The sequence below is a fragment of the Myotis davidii genome, unplaced genomic scaffold (assembly GCF_000327345.1).
Source record: "Myotis davidii unplaced genomic scaffold, ASM32734v1 scaffold803, whole genome shotgun sequence".
Taxonomy (NCBI): domain Eukaryota; kingdom Metazoa; phylum Chordata; class Mammalia; order Chiroptera; family Vespertilionidae; genus Myotis; species Myotis davidii.
In genome coordinates, this window is record NW_006295567.1 from 2896754 (window position 1) to 2913633 (window position 16880).

The 16880-nt window shown below is 38.8% G+C and overlaps 1 protein-coding gene across 1 annotated transcript in view; it reads left to right on the forward strand.

Annotated features, from left to right (window-relative positions):
- Positions 1 to 16880, forward strand: part of COL9A1 (collagen type IX alpha 1) — a 125145-nt gene that overhangs the window by 22175 nt on the left and 86090 nt on the right. Inside the window, 3 exon segments of the mRNA XM_015568161.1 lie at positions 8202 to 8279; positions 8416 to 8548; positions 15287 to 15683. Of these exon segments, the coding sequence (XP_015423647.1) occupies positions 8202 to 8279; positions 8416 to 8548; positions 15287 to 15683 (608 nt within the window).

The following is a 16880-nucleotide window of genomic DNA, read 5'->3' on the forward strand; positions in this document are numbered from 1 at the left end:
CCTTTGGGGGTCGAATGACCCTTTCACAGGGGTCGCCTAAGACCATCGGAAAACACATATATAATTACATATTGTTTTTGTGATTAATCACTATGCTTTAATTATGTTCAATTTGTAACAATGAAATTGGGGGTCACCACATGAGGAACTGTATTAAAGGGTCGCAGCAGTGGGAAGGTTGAGAACCATTGCATTAGAGGAAGAACATTGGCTTTGATGTCAGATAAACTCAAGTTTAGCTTTGGCCTGTCATCTGGGATTCCCCTAGCAAGTTATCAAACATCTTTAAACCTCACTTGCCTCACCTATAAAATGACAATGACTGTGCCAATGCCTCTCCCATACTTCCTTTCAGCCCTTGCCCTTTCAGCTTGTAAGGGCTCTAAGTTCAGCCTTTAAGAACAAAGGTTCTTTATCACCTGCCCATGTGTCAGTCGCTATTGCTATTTCTGGCATTAATCATGGTTTAGGGGATATGTGAAATGCAGGAATGGCAGGAGACGGCACGCCTCTGTGGCTGCCCTGCCTCCGGAATGTCTACTCAGACCTCTGCTGCTTTGTGGTTAGGCAGTTAGTTGGGAGTTTACAGTCCCACATGATTTTGGGTGAGAAAAAGAGGAGAATCTCCCCCAGTTACTCAAATATTTCTCTGGAGTTGTTTCTTTTTCAAGGTTACAGTAGTTATAGTTAAAATCCATCATCTTAACTTCAAGACAAAGTTCTTATACCTGGGCTTTGGTATTTACTTTGTGCTATATGATTGCATTTAATTTTTGTGAAAGAAAATGTGTAAGTACTTTAAGTGATGAGCATTTATGCAAGTTGTAAAACTATGAAGAGTATGACCACAACTTGTGCATAGAAAAAGGACTAGGAGAAAACATTCTAAAATGTTAATGGTGTGTTGTCTCGCTGAGTGGTCTTTTTCTTTTTTCTATGTTTACATTTTCTATAATTTCACATATTACTTCTCAAATGGAGAAAACAATTACATATACATATATGTTTATAAACAGCTGTTTCACTGTTGCTACAAAGGTTAGTAGGGTTGCCTTTTCTTTGTATCAGTTCAAGATTCAGTCAATAGACTGGAGTACCTTTTTTGCCACCAAGTAACTATGGATTTATATTCCCCCCACCTCTTTCACCTAAGTTTCTTCACCAGGAAAACAGAATGGTCACAACTGAATTGTTGGATTGTTGTGAGGTACAAAGGAGATTATAGTGATAAACATTCTTGAAAAATCATAGCATGTTATGAAAGAGAAGGTCTCATTGATGCTGAGGTAAACTTAAAGGATTTACGAATCACAGTTTTGCAGGAGGAAAAATCAAAAGTGAAGCAAATCACCAAAGATCTGAGTATTAAAGGGAGGAGGGGGCTTTGAATTCATTGACTTTGATACCTATAGGTGAATTTTTTTCAGTAGTTTTATATTTTCTAAGAGTTTTGAGCTTCTTGCACCACCACATTCTTTCTTACTAAGAAGAAATAAATTCAGCACCATTTACTGCAGCAGAGTGGGGTTGAGTGGGAGAATTAAGGAGAGGGAATTATAATAACAAGAACATTTGTAGCTAAAATTTATTGAGTTCCAGGCACCATTTTAAGCTCCAGTTTAATTCTTATAATATACCTGTCACATGGATACTTTTATTATTCACATTTATAGGTGAGGAAACTGGGTCACAGTGAGTTTTATTATCTCTCCAGGGTCTCCCAGCTACAAAGTGTTGGTGCTGAGATTTGAACCTAAGCAGTCTGGCTCCAGAGCCCACAATATTAACCTTGGAGATAGATGACTTAAGGCTCAAAATTGGTGGTGGTGAGGGAGGGCAGAGAGCATGGCTCATATATATTTATGGAAAACAACCAAGAGGGGAATATTTGCATAAAAATCAAAGTTATCTACCTAAAGACTGGAAATCAAATTCTAGTCGGATTTCTTTGCCTACGTTTCAAATATCAGGATTACACTGCCACCTAGTGTAGACAAAACATTTCGCAGAGTGTGAAAGCTAGTGAAAGCATATAGAATTTGATAGGATGCAACAAAAAACAACATTTATTTAAGGGTTCTTTCATAAAAGAGAAGGAACAATTCAGAATCAAGGTTCTCTCTCTTTTACTGATAAAGGGTAGCATAGAATTAAGGAGCACACATATTCTTTGGTTGATAAATGATAATAGTGCAGAAGGGAATCCTTGGGTTTCTGCAGTTAATTCTGCCAAGTAAATTTCTTAAAAATATATTTTTATTTACTTTAGAGAGAGAGAGGAAGGGAGAGGAAGAGAGAGATAAAACATCAATTAGCTTCCTCCTGCACATCCCCAGTCGGGATCCAGTCCGTAACGCAGACATGTACCCTAATCAGGAAGGAATTGTGACCTCCTGGTTCATAGGTTCAAGCTCAACCACTGAGCCTCCCGGGATGTGTAAATTTCTTAATACACATCCAATAATAAAATTAGTACAAGTTTTTTCATGAGCTCAAAAGTTACCAGCAGTTCTTATGAGTTCAATGGATAATTATTTTAAAAATTAAACAAAAAGCAACAGATGAACAACAACAAAAATAAACAAACTCAGAGATACAGACCAGAGAATGAAGGTTATCAGAAGAGGAGGGTGTGGGGAGGATAAAGAAGATAAAGGGGGATACATGGTGAAGGAAGGGGGCTAGACTTTGGGTGGTGAGCTCATAATAGCGTATACAAGTGTCATATATTTAAGGTGTACACCTGAAATTTATATGTTATTAACCTGTGTTACTCCAATAAATATAATAAAAAATTATCCAGCAAATACTTATTAAACACTCACAGTCAGCAAGTCAGTATCAGTTGTAACAAAGGAGAGGCAGCTTAACGGAGTTGAAAAGGTGACCATATGAGCAGCATTTCTCACTGGACCGCAGCACCAGCAGCAGCAGGGAGCTTGTTGGAAATGTAAATTCTCAGACCCACTTTAAACCTCCTGAATCAGAAACTCCTGGGCGGAGCCAGTGCTACGTTTTTAACAAGCCATTCAGGTGATTCTGGTGAAGCTTGGGGGAGCCCTGTTAGAAAGGAAGGCTGCCTGGCCGGCGTGGCTCAGTGGCTGAGTGTTGACCTGTGAACCATGCCCGGGTTGCGGGCTCGAGCCCCAGTGAGGGGTGTGCAGGAGGCAGCCAATCAATGCTTCTCTCTCATCGTTGATGTTTCTATCTCTATCTCTACCTCTCCCTTCCCCTCTGAAATCAATAAAAAAAATATTATAAAAGAAAGAAAGGCTTTCCACTGTGCAGAGAAACATTCAGGTGGGCCAGCATGTGAAGTTTATTGGAAGAAACCAAAGAGGCTTAGGACATGCATCAGTTGCTACAAACGGAAGATTCACAAAGCAGCAAATATATAGCAACAGCTCCTAGACGCACATGTGCCATGAAGGGAATTGATTTCTCTCTTCCTTGGGGAAAATGGAAAAGCTCATATTTTAGAGAAAGCACAAGTAATATGGGAGGTAGGGGGTGGTTTGTGTTAAATAACACATTCTAGTTTTAACGGTCCATGGCGAGCACACATTTATGTGTGAGTGATTTCAGAGAGAAATCGCTATCATCATGGGGCTCTATTTGCTCGCTATGTATGATTAGGCTACAATTACAAGGATAGAACCAAAATAAGCAGATTAAAAATAGAGCTTTGATTGTGGTGAAATTTCTTTACAGTAAGACTGAACCCAATGCAAAACTGTGGGAGTCCTAGTTTTAGCAACTCTCTGATTGTTAATCAGCTTCGCAGCCGGAGATTTCCATGATAAATTTCAGGCTCTAGCTGTGGCTGATTTGCAGCATCCTCACACAACTGATGTGTTCCACCGGCACTTCCGGCCTTTTATTTTTAAAACCAAGCTAGACAGAAGAAAGCTTAAAACTAGGTGCTCTTAGAAAGCTACTTTTTAGTGCCTGTTTGTTTTAAACTATAAAGTAAGTCAAAATAATACTCATGCATCTTTAATTAATGTTATTAGTTTTTGGTAACTTCCCTACAAGAGAATCCTTGCAAAATAAAATAGTCATATTAAAGCTAAGGAACTGGTCCTCCGATTTTATGAATTCTTTGAGGCATTTCAATGGTTGTGCACTGCAAATAAAGAACTTCAGTGGAGAGGGTCCCTTTGCAAAATGCCTTTTTTCCTATGGATCAAGGGCTGGCTTACCTTGTGTGATTTTAGGATGTCAGGGAGGACCCTGCTGCACAATTTCTCCTCTGAAGTCCTACCATTAGAGGTTAGGTTCTTTGGGTTAATAAACTGCTCCATTTAAATAGGCCCCAGTCGACTTACAAGAATGAGCGAGACTATCACCACTTGTGACTTGGCCAAAAGGCTGCCCTAGGGAATTGGAATTCTGACAGATGGAAGGAGAATTGAAGCATAGTGGTCCCTTTGGAAAAACTGCTGATTGAAATTACTGTTTGAACGACTCTGTTATTCTTAGTCTCTTATTCTGTAGGTCAACTCTGTTATTTTTAGGCTATAAAATAACTTTGTTTTTAGCTTGAATAATAGAAAAGATAAACTTAACTGTCTGACCTTGCAAGCTAGCCATCTAAAGGGGCTGACACACTGATACTGATAATAATTCCCATATTCTCATGCCAAGTGTTTGTTCATCCAAGGTTACAGGTGTCCATATAGATATGTACTCAAGGTCACAAAATTGTCTGTATAGATATGACAGGTGTTGGTTAGATATGATATATACTCAAGGTTACAAACTGTCTGTAAAAATAACGTACACACGGCCCTAAAAAGATATAAAAAGAGAATGCTTCCTCCTTTGGGTGTTCAGAATTTGACAGAGGTAAACTGCTCTGAACCTGCATGCAATAAAGATCATTCCTAACTAATTGGCTCATTAGGCATCTTGTCCAGTTCACTGATTTGTGATATAACAGAATGATAGGGCCTCACGGAAAGCTCCAAATGATGTGAGGAACTGGATGTCCCTATGCCATGGAGACAGGGACCCAACAGGTAGTTCACGACTAGTAAAAGGATGCCGAACAAATGGCACAGATGGTTCCAAGCTAATCAGGGCAAATTCCCCATCGAGCTGAGGGAGGCAGAGGAGGAAATAAAATTTATGAAAATAAAAAATAAGAAACAATGCTATTTATTTTTCAATTAATTTAAAAATAAAAATAATGTTCAAGGAAGCAAAACTACCTTATGCTAGATACCACAATTTATTAAGATAACTGGACCTTCTGAACCTAAATGTCCCTGTTATAGGACAGGACTCTCATATCCCCTGAGATGGAGCCGAAGCAGGTTATCCTGAGGGGTGGGGTGGGGTCTCTCTCTCTCTCTCTCTCTCTCTCTCTCTCTCTTTCCTTGGTTCTGGACAGAGAATGTGTATGTGTGACATGGTCCTGACAAAATCTCTCTCTACAGGTCTGTGCTCCCTGTAACCTGGTCTCAACTTCGTTATAGAGGATAATGTACTGCTTATTTCCAAAGATATTCTGCTCGGCTCTGGTAATTACCAAGTTTAAGAAGAAATAAGAACTAGGGGCCTGATGTTACATTTATCAAGCACTAAGAAGAAGGAGCTAATGTGTACTGAGTAATTAACTGTGCAACTTTGGACAAGTTACAAGTTACTTCATTTTCTGTGCCCCAGTTTTCTCGTGGATAGATTAGGAAACATTTTAGTCTTACCTTATAGGGCAAGAATTAAACTCATTAAGCCTCAGGCATTTTCCACCAAGAGGCACGTAGTGAAGTGTTAGCTATAATGACAGTAATATGAGGAATAATGATTGTCCTCCTGAGGCAAGCATTCGATTCTCTGAGTTGCTATCTTGCTTAATTCTCAAAACAATTGTTTTAGGAACTACTTTCAACCTGTTTTTCAATGAAGGCAACGGGTGTGACAGGCAGATTAACTAATTTGCCGAAGGATATGTAACTAGTAAACTTCAGAACAAATGGGGATTCAAACCTAGGTTGGATGGGCACCAAGGCTCCCAAGAGTTCCCACATCTTCCTGTGAGCTCTCCGTACCCCAGTCCTCTAAAAGGCTCACTGTGCTCGTATAGCAGTTCTAAAAGCGTCCACTGTGTTCCTATAGCAGTTTGCCTGGGTTTTTCTAGTGAATTTCTCCACATCCTGAATTTTTTTTTTTTTTTACTTTTCAGCAAATTTTCCCTTGCAAATCCCTCCTTCAATGTAACCTTGTTAGCTTTGGGGCCACACCCCCCACCTTTCCCCACCCCTTCCTTCTCCTTTGGTTTAAAGTGTCACCAGATGGCTCTGGTTCACTCTTTTGCTTGTAGCCCTGACAGGAGCAGGAGGAACCAAGGCTGTGTCCAGAACGCCTCAGTCCTGGGGTGACAGTGAAGGGGTCTTTGGGGAGTACTGACTCCCCTACAGTCCCTTCTTCATTGGGACGATTGGCAACAACAAGTTGGGAAAATGAAGACCTTCTAGAAAAAAAAAAGTGGTGGGGAGATGGCCAGGGGTGACAAGATGAGAGGAGGTAAGGGGAGAGATGAGAGGAGAGAGACAGGAACAGAGACAGAATTAGAGGGAGACAGATGAGAAAGTGAGACATAAAAAATTAGCAAGCATGGGAGACAGAAGAGAGAGACAGAGAAAGAGGGAAAGGCAGCCACCAAAATGGAGAGGCAGAAAAACTAAGATGAAAGAAAACAGAGTCAAGGAAATAAACAGGGAGATAGGTAGAAATGGAGACAGTGAGGTAGAAGAAAACAATAAGTTAATGATTGTTTTAGAGTAGGAGCTGAAAATGTGAGAATTCATTAAATTCTCAATAAGACTCCAAAGTCAAAATAAAAAAAATAAACTATACTGAGATTTGATCACCTACATTAATTAGGTTTTTATTATGTTTAAAAATACTAAAGTAGTCCCCAGCTGGAGGGACTTCTGTATGAATCATTTTCTTTTCTCCTTTTCAGGAAAATTTCAGTTTTCTTCTTTGTATGCAGTTTCCTGGAACCCTGTGCATCTGCAACTGCCGTCAAGCGTCGCCCAAGTAAGGGCCACAGTGTCTAGATTTTGAAATATCACTTGTCCCCAGAAGGGATCAGGCAGGGCGGTGGCTAAGTGAGGACTGAGTGAGGCACCCATGGTCCCTCATACGCTCTCTCCAATTCTGCTTTGGCCATGGATGCTCCATGGTTTTCTGTGGTAAATGCTGTGTATAAAGCAGAAGTCGTGCTGTGATCAAAGTTGGCAGGAAAGCCAGTTTGTTCAGATGGCTAGGTGGATCGACGGATGGATGGATGGATGGATAGATAGATGTATAGAAGCCATTAAACTGGGGTCACAGGGGCATTTGTTTGATGTACTGGGATACCTGGGCCAAAGCTTTGCAGCTGGAGGATGCTTTTTCGAAGTGTAGGAAGTTTCTACCATCAGGCGAGTTTCAGGGCGCAAGGGTTGTATAGTTACAAAAGGCCTTCTGTGGTGGCAAAAAACACTCCTTCGCCACAACCCTCCACTTGTGTAAGGAGCACCGCATTTCATTCTAGGATTCCCCATCAAATTAAGTATTTAATCCTTTTAATTTTTTTCTTATTACTCTTCCTCATTTTAGGATCCTAGCAACAGTCTAGTTGGGACCCTTATTTGATCTCATAGAATGAGCTTCTGAAATGAAATGTGTTCTCTATATTTTAATTAGGATCAGTGAACCAGAGACTCCACCAAATCCCTCCTCTATTTAACAAAGTTTCCTAAGAACTTCCCTATCCAGAACTCTCATTGAACTGGCTCAAGGCCGGCTCTGGGTTCTCTTGGGAATTCTAAAATTTGTGGTGTTTAAGAAATATTTTCTAGCCCAAACCACCAAAAGTTTTCCAAACAGGCCTCTGACACTGTGCCATTCAGAACGCTGTGCAGCTCCACGTCCAAAAGGAACAAATTCCTAACTTCCCCCAAAGGAGCATTTTCCCAGCACAAATTATTAAAGCACCTTTGTGCCTTGCTTCCCTTCCAGGATGAGCCTAAATGAATGAATTATAATCACAGTCATAGCGTTAAAGCCAAACACACTACTTACAAGGAAGCTGCTTGGTATACTATACTGTAGTGCTTTAAATAATTGCTCAGCTCTTATTATTATTGACACATTCCCCATGATCCCGGTAAGAGGTGAGGTAGGATGACATGTGATCTCTTTTGCAGGATTTCCTATCAATTCAGTTCCTAATGGTGAAAATGAGCTCTGTCCAAAAGTGAGAATTGGCCAAGATGATTTACCAGGTGAGTAGCAATGTTTATATTGAAAATGCATGCTTTCTGTAAACCTGTCTGAAATATTATTTTATTTGGGTAGGCTGTGGAAAAGAACAAAACCAATCTCAATGTGGACTTTTAATTTTTTGTTCCCTTTTTATAGGGTTTGACTTGATTTCTCAGTTCCAGGTAGATAAAGCAGCATCTAGAAGAGCTATACAAAGGATAGTGGGATCAACTGCATTACAAGTGGCTTACAAATTGGGAAATAATGTAGACTTCAGGATTCCAACCAGGTAATATTAAAGAAAAATTAATCTACTAATCTGTCTCAAATGCATTTTTAAAAAAAATATATTTTTATTGATTTCAGAGAGGAAGGGGGAGGGAGAGAGAGATAGAAACATCAACAATGAGAGAGAATCATTGATTCTCTAATGGGGATCGAGCCTGCAACCCAGGCATGTGTCCTTGACTGGAATCGAACCCAGGACCTTTCAGTCTGCATGCTCTATCCACCGAGCCAAACCAGCTAGGGCCCTCCAATGCATTTTTTAAAATAAAAAGCTAGCCAATGTTACAGAACTTTCTTGCTCAATGTTTCTTGAATTATGATTTTATTTAAATATGAAGGAATTATTTACTTATCTATCTTCAGTGCCTAAATATATGAATGCCTTTCATGTTTTCAGTATGTAATTTCCCATTCCAGGGGGGAGTGTTGGGGGTGGAGGTGGATCACCGAGACTATTATTGATTCAGGACAAGTTCTTATTACTCAATGCACTGTTTTTCTATAATTTGTCTGGTTTTGACTGAAAGAAGGCTCTGTGAAAAGTGCCAGAGGTTAAGCATAAATTTAACTAGGAGCCCCTGAGTGGTTAGAGGACTCACAATGGTGCTGTTCAAACGTCCTGGTGCTGAAATGGAAACACACATGCGGTGCAGGAACCAAAGTAGATCTAAGGCCCTGAAGGAGTAGCTCAGTTGGTTAGACATAATTCTGATATACCAACGCTGTGGCTTCAATCCCTGGCCAGGGGAAATACAAGAATAAACTAATGAATGCATACATAAGTAGAACAACAAATCAGTGTTTTTCTCTCTCTCTGAAAATCAATTTAAAAAAAATTAAAATGAAAGCAATGATACCCAGAACAATGGTAGTGATAATAATAATAAAAAAAATCCCCCACTTCATTTATCTCTTTCTCTGGAACTCTTTTATCCTTCAAATCACTCATGACTGAGATGCGTTTGTGTATGTGTAAGTGTTGAGTCATCCCACTGTTATAAATGAGCTTCCGGGCTTTCAGTTCGATGTCACCTAGTACCTTATATGCGACTATTATGACTACGTCTCAGTGCACTGAAAAAAAATTAAGATTCCTTTGGTAGATGAACAAGCAATTTAGGACTTTGATAGAAATTACGGTGTAAAGGTAAATAATGATTAATTAGAACAGTAAAGAATATTATAGAAACTCTAAATGTTTATAATAATGAAAAATTTGGTCAAATTAGAATATTCTGATGTAGTGCCAGATGCAGATAGAAATTTATGTTTTGAACATACTATATTTTATAAAATAACTAGAGACCCGGTGCAAGAAAATTCATGTACTGGAGGGGGGTCCCTCAGCCTGACCTGCCCCCTCTCACAGTCCAGGAGCCCTCAGGGGCAGGAGGCGACCCGGTGATCAGGGGAAGGTGATGCCCCCATCACATCTCTGCTGCTGCCACTGCCGGCAGCATAAGCCTCGGCCGGGCCCTGGTTACCTGAGCCTTGGGCCAGCCCTGGGCCCTGTTACCTGAGCCTTGGGCCAGCCCTGGGCAACTGGGCAGCTGCCATCTGAGGCTTGCCTGCACCTCAGGCCAGCCCTGGAGGGTGGGTCCAGCTGCACCACGTGCCTGCCACCCTACCCCCCCCCCCCATGGGACTGAAAGGACTGGGGGACTCTGGTGGGGCTGAGGGGACTGGGCTCTGCCATATTGTGGTTATGGGTGTCGCCATATTTGTGATGGCATGACAGTCAATTTGCATATTCCCTCTTTATTAGACAGGATAACAGTGTGCTGTATACATACTTTTGATAAATTTCCCAATTAACATTAAACCTCATCCTCATCACAACCCTGTTGTGAGGACATTATTATCCATGTTTTATGGAGGAGGAAACTGAAGTTAGAGAGTTTAAGTTACTTGCATAAGGTCACAGGTTGGGAGGTGCTGGGAAGACTGAAACTGCAGGCAGAATGGCCCCAGAGGCTGTGCTTCTAGTCATGATTTGATACTGACCCTGGAAAAACCATTCCCATTTGGAAAGGTTAAAGGCATAATAACAGCAATTAAGCTTTTTCTCTTATATTTTCTTTTCATGCACAGACATGTTAGTTGTCTTCCTAAACATTTTTTTTAAATATTCATATATTTTAATTTCTTTAATAAAATAGTAAAATATGACAAAAACCCCAATGCTGCCTTAATTTTCTCTTCTACAATTTAAGGTACAATCACTGACTTTAAATACAGAGATTGAAGGGCACACAGACCCCCTGCCCCCATGCACCTTTTTTGTTGTTCCGCTCTAAGTGCCTTACTCCAAATACTTTTTAACAGGTCATCGTCAACGTCCCATATTCTCTATCTCTGTGACTCTCTGTATCCCCACAAATACTAAAAACTCCCGCTTTACTGGCAAGGCTTATTAAGTTGAAAAAAAAGAAAGGATGAAGAAGGAAGTAGGAGAAAGAAATACAAAGAGAAGGAGGAGAGCCAAAGGCCTAAGATATATGGAGTCCCAAATAGGTAATAAAGTCCATTCTTGGGCAAGTTACTTAGATAAACTTAGCTTCAGTGCCCTCAGACTGAAATTAGGAACAATAATAACTGTGTCCAGAGCTCCAATGAGGAGCAAATGTAAATCAGTGGGGAGGGCTTGCATAGAGCCCGGTGCACAGTGGTAGCTGCCATAAGTGGTGGAGAGCACCAGAAGGAGGGAGTGTCTGCAGGTGCAAGTCTTTTCTCCTTGGTGAATGCTTTCTTTTCTCCAAGCTGCCCTCCAAGTCCTAACCATGAAAAAACCAGGTGGCAAGACAGAGGCTGGAATTGCTCTCGGATCACGCAGGGGGTAGACTGCCTTGGTGTAAAGGGAATTTCTATGCTGGAGAATATAGGCTCTGAGTGCGCAAAATAGAAACTTAGTAGTGGGAGGGAGAGGTGAATATGGCATTTGGGATGAATGAGATAGAGTCACAGATTATTCTTACTTTTCTTTTTCAATTTTTTTGAAAGAGCATGAGACAATATTTTGCTGTTTGCATTCTTTATTTTGGGCACTATAGTTTCTCATTCTCAACTCATACTTACAAACATGCCATGTTTGTTTGCCGTAACAAATACAGTCTGTAACCTTTTCCTTGGGTTAAGGTCATAAACAAATGTTTCAAGGTCTAAAGACTTCTTATCTTTTATTCAAACCCTTATGGGTCTCCTTTTAAGATACTCTGTGCAGATTGTAACATAATGAAATAAATGATTTATAGACCCAGTTTCTTTTAAATTATGTATGCTGTCAAGTTTACTTATCCATGTGCATAGCGTATTTGCAAGAACTGAATCTGAGGTGTTCAAAAAAAAGACAGTGGGACTGACTGTTCTATAAATTAGTGAGGACTTCTAAAATGCTCTTAGGTCTATACAAATACATATATATATATTAATTTGAAACAAAGAAATTTTCTTTTATCATATCGACATACTATTTTAGCCTACTTTAAAATATTTAATAACATTATGATCTTGATTATGTTTGTATATATAAGCATGCACAAATTATATATGTGTATATATGTATGTATATAATCTTAATGGACATAAAGAAAGATAGATAAATATTTTTGGTTTAACAATATGTCTATAATGAATTGTTCTTCTAGCAAACTCACCACGACTCCATTTTTAAAAAGTTTTTGGCATTAGATAACCAAGTTAGAAGTAAATGGGGACATCATGCCCTATGCTACTTTCAACATAATCCCTTTGCTCATGTAGCAGGAAAGATTGGGTGAAGCACAAATTGGGAGGATTCTTCCCTTAACCTCATGTCTTTGCAAAAGAGTTGCTCAAGCAAGTTACCATGACTTCTAAATTCAAATCAAATACATTTGTATTTTTTTTTCTGGGACTGACGAAATTCTACATCCTCGCTCAGTACATGTGTAAACACATAAATAGGTAACGTAGATTTTTTAAAAGCCTATAACAGTGGTTCTCAACCTTCCTAATGCCATGACCCTTTAATTCAGTTCCTCATGTTGTGGTGACCCCCAATTTCATTGTTACAAATTGAACATAATTAAAGCATAGTGACTAATCACAAAAACAATATGTAATTATATATGTTTTTTCCGATGGTCTTAGGCGACCCCTGTGAAAGGGTCGTTCGACCCCCAAAGGGGTCGCGACCCACAGGTTGAGAACCTCTGGCCTATAAGAAGAGTGCTTTAAGGAAGAGAAGAGGACAAAGCATTAGGATTTATCTTCCTTCTATAAAAACCTCAGACCTCAACAGTAACTGTCTTGGGCAAAAAAGAAAAACAAATTCTTTAAGCATCGAGTTAAATCCAGATTATTAAGTGAAAATAATATTAAATAACCTATTTGTAATTTAAATGGATACTAGTCAAATTTCACCATTGAATAAATCTTTTTATTTTATTTTGTTAATCCTCATCCCAGGATATTTTCCCATTGATTTTAAAAGAGAGTGAAAGGGTGGGGGAGAGACATAGAAGAGACACATCCATTGATTGCCTCCTGCAGGGCCCAGGGCTCCAAATTGAATCTTTTAAAAATGTACTTTTTAAAACCTCCTGCACACTTCACAGACACAAAAGATATTTAATGAGCAGAATCGAACCTGGGACCCTTCAGTCCGTGGGCTGAGGCTTTACCCACTGAGCCAAGCTGGTTAGGGCTGAATAAAACTTTTAAAACTTACCTTCCAGCTCCAAACTGAGGTCAGTTAAATGAAACGTAAAAACTTCTATGAGGTTTTATAATTATACAACAGGTGATATAGTATGTTGTCATTAATGAGTCTTAGTTTCTTTCCGAGAGGTTATTCTGGAATATGTATATTCTGAAAAATCTAAAGTTCAAGGGAAATGTGACAAACAATCAATATTAAAAAATATCAAAATAGATGTGGTAGACATTTTCATTCTGGTGGAATGTTTCTTATATGCATGGTTTTTTCTTTAGCTCCAAATTGAACCTTTTAAAAATGTACTTGTTGAAACCTCCTGCATACTTCACAGACATAAAAGGTATTTAGTGAATTGAAAGGTTTGAAATAAGTAGAGTACACATCACCAGAAATCATTTAAGAATGTGTACTGACAAAAAAATTCACCCAATATTATAAATAAGAGCCAGTTATTTTAGAAAAGAATATCTAAAAGAAGTACTTGGATGATAAAAGTACTCAGATGAAAAGCTTCACATTTTTATAAAACCATCAAAGCAATGAAATTTGTTGACATAGTTGACCCATTTTTCTGAAGGCTTGCAAAAGTGTTTGCAATTAGAGTTATATATTTGTTTATTGCTATTATTATAAGGGATGACAAAGTTTTATAATTAGAGTAAAAGTAAAAGTAAAGGCAGAAAATCTTAGCAAGTTGAGTTATTTTATGTATTGCTAAACATGCTTAGAAGAGAGGAATTTTTTGGTTTAGAAATCCTTGACCCCAACAATATGTTTTAATGTAACTGGCAACAACACATATGCCCATACAATACATTTATGTTATGAATTTTAGTTTGCAACACATTAAATCAGCATCCATTTAGATATTTATTTTTGCCTTTCTCTGTTTACTCCTCACAAGAAGGGGGCTACTATATATACCAGGCGTATGACTTGGAGAGAGGTTATGTGGGACTTTGGGTCTTGGTCCATAACTGTTCTCAGAAATGTCAAATTTTATTATGTAGTTAGAAAAATTAACTGGCATCTATTTTTATTAGCATTTCTTCCTTACTTAAGAGTATTTCTATACTTAGAAGGAAGGAGGTAGAAGGATAAAACCTTCAAGCCTTTGAAGGTGAAGTTTACATTTAATATGTCTTGATTTTTTAAAAATTTGGTCCTCAGGTTCTAACAGTTTGGTTCAACCGAAGATGATCCAGGTAGTTGCTGCAGCTACACATCACAGTTCCCACACAGACTGGAGATGCCTTAGGGCCACTGATAGTCTTAGGCTGCCATTTAAAGCAATAAAGTAGCAATGATATAGATTCAGGTGTCAGATGGAGGAACAACTAGGTTGGAGCAGAGAATTAAGAGCTGGTCACCTTTCCCTTGTCACACATCTAGTGACAAACAACAGCTGCTAATTTAACATCACACTTCGAACTCCCTGAAAATGAAAATCAGGCTCAGGGTGAAAGAATTACTCAAGTCTGCACAATTACTGATTTTCAAAATGCTTATATGGGTGTAGGATATAATCATGGAGGGAAATACCCAAGCAATTATGAAAATAGCAAATAATCCTAACATGTTATATTAAAATAAAAAAATTAAAAGCTGCTTTAATTAAGTGGTCTCATAAACTAGCAGAGCTGATTTGGATTCCAAATGATCTCTTCTTTCATATGTAGGGGAAATGGTGCCAAGAACTTTGTAAGAATGTGTTTCTTGGCTGAGATGAAATTGCTGAACAGTAGCTCTTTAGGCAGCATAAATAGGAATATTGTTGGGATTGTGTGGCACTGGGAACTCTCTTTAGCTTTGAGGGGGGTTATTTTTTTTTTAACGTGTGTTTTAGGATGGCGCATAAATGTACATGAATAATTGAACTTCTGTGAAGGCCTTTATGGAGAGTCATGAAAGAACAAATAGTGCATCGTTTCTCACACTGTAGCTTTTCTGTAGAGCTAGAACCCAAAATAGCATAAGAGAAGATGGTAATATGCATGGGTACAGAAAACAAGATTTATGTTTACTGTTTTAAAATTTACGCAGGCATTTATATCCCGGTGGACTGCCTGAAGAATACTCCTTTTTAACTACTTTTCGGATGACTGGGAGCACACTTGAAAAGCACTGGAGCATTTGGCAGATTCAGGACTCCTCGGGGAAGGAGCAAGTTGGCGTGAAGATTAATGGCCAAACAAAATCTGTTGCATTTTCATACAAGGGCCTGGATGGAAGTCTCCAGTCTGCAGCCTTTTCAAATTTGCCCTCCTTGTTTGACTCCCAGTGGCATAAGATTATGATTGGAGTGGAAAGGAGCAGTGCTACTCTTTTTGTTGACTGCAACAGGATTGAATCCTTGCCCATAAAGCCAAGAGGCCAAATCAATGTGGATGGCTTTGCCGTGCTGGGAAAACTTGCAGATAATCCTCAAGTTTCTGTTCCGGTAAGTATAAAATCATACACTATGGTAGATTAAATCAAAGCCAGATAGCTAAAAATGAATACCTCAGAGATCTTTAGTGATCATCTGCATGTCTTAAACAATGAACAGTTACTCATCTTTTTTCATTCACTCAAGCACTTATTAGAAAGGCCCTCGGTACTATTTTGAGTATAGCATGTACCAGGTAGAATGGGGATTCGAGGAATTTAAGTAGATGGCTCCTGGTCTTAGGGGCTTCAAGTCTACTTGGAAGTTGCGACATGTCCACCTGGAGTACCCAGAATCCTTTGGAGGGGACTTAAAATAAACCGATACTCATGTGGTACGTATTGTGTATAAATAATTAATGTGAAGATACAAAGTAAGGTTAAGATGAATGATGGATTCAGTTAGTCAAGAATTCCATGCTTCGTGAAAGCAATGAACCTTGAAATGGAAGGATTTCAATTGGCAAAAGAAGAGGAGAAAGTGCATTCTAGCTTAGGGAAAAGCATTAAAGGAAAAAGAAGCAGAGAATAAGTGGACCACATTCAAAGATCTGAAGTGTGGTTGGTTTGAATGAAATGCATTTGAGAAAATGTGTGTGTGTGCACGTGCATGTGTGTGCGTGTGTGTGCGTGTGTGTGCGTGTGTGTGTGTGTGTGTGGTGGGGGGTGGGTCTCTGAGGGATACTAACAGCAGAATGTAGAAGATGTGGTTAGGCAGCCATATGGTGTCTGCTAAGCAAGAATAAAAATTGTATAGAGGACAAAATAATTGTTTATTCAGAAGTAGGTCTTGCATGGAGTATTATAAAAGGAAAGAATTTTAGAGCTCTCTTCATAATTTTATCATTGAGATCCATCCATGGATATAAAGGTAAGAAATTATATAATGACACAATTGTGCCAACAAGTATATAATTCTGTCATTTTGAATTGTTAAACTCTCGCTGGATAATTATTTAAAAAGATAATTATTTAAAAAGATATTTTATAGCATTATGACATGAATTTAAACATATATATATGTTTAAACATATATATATTAGGGGACAAGTGCTGTTTGGGGGAGACTGAAGAATTTATGGCTCAATAAAGAAATTATTGATGCCAATCTCTCTCTCTCTCTCTCTCCTTTCTTTCTCTCTCTCTCTCTCTCTCTCTCTCTCTCTCTCTTTCTCTCTCTCTCTCTGAACTATTAAATTCTAGTTACCTA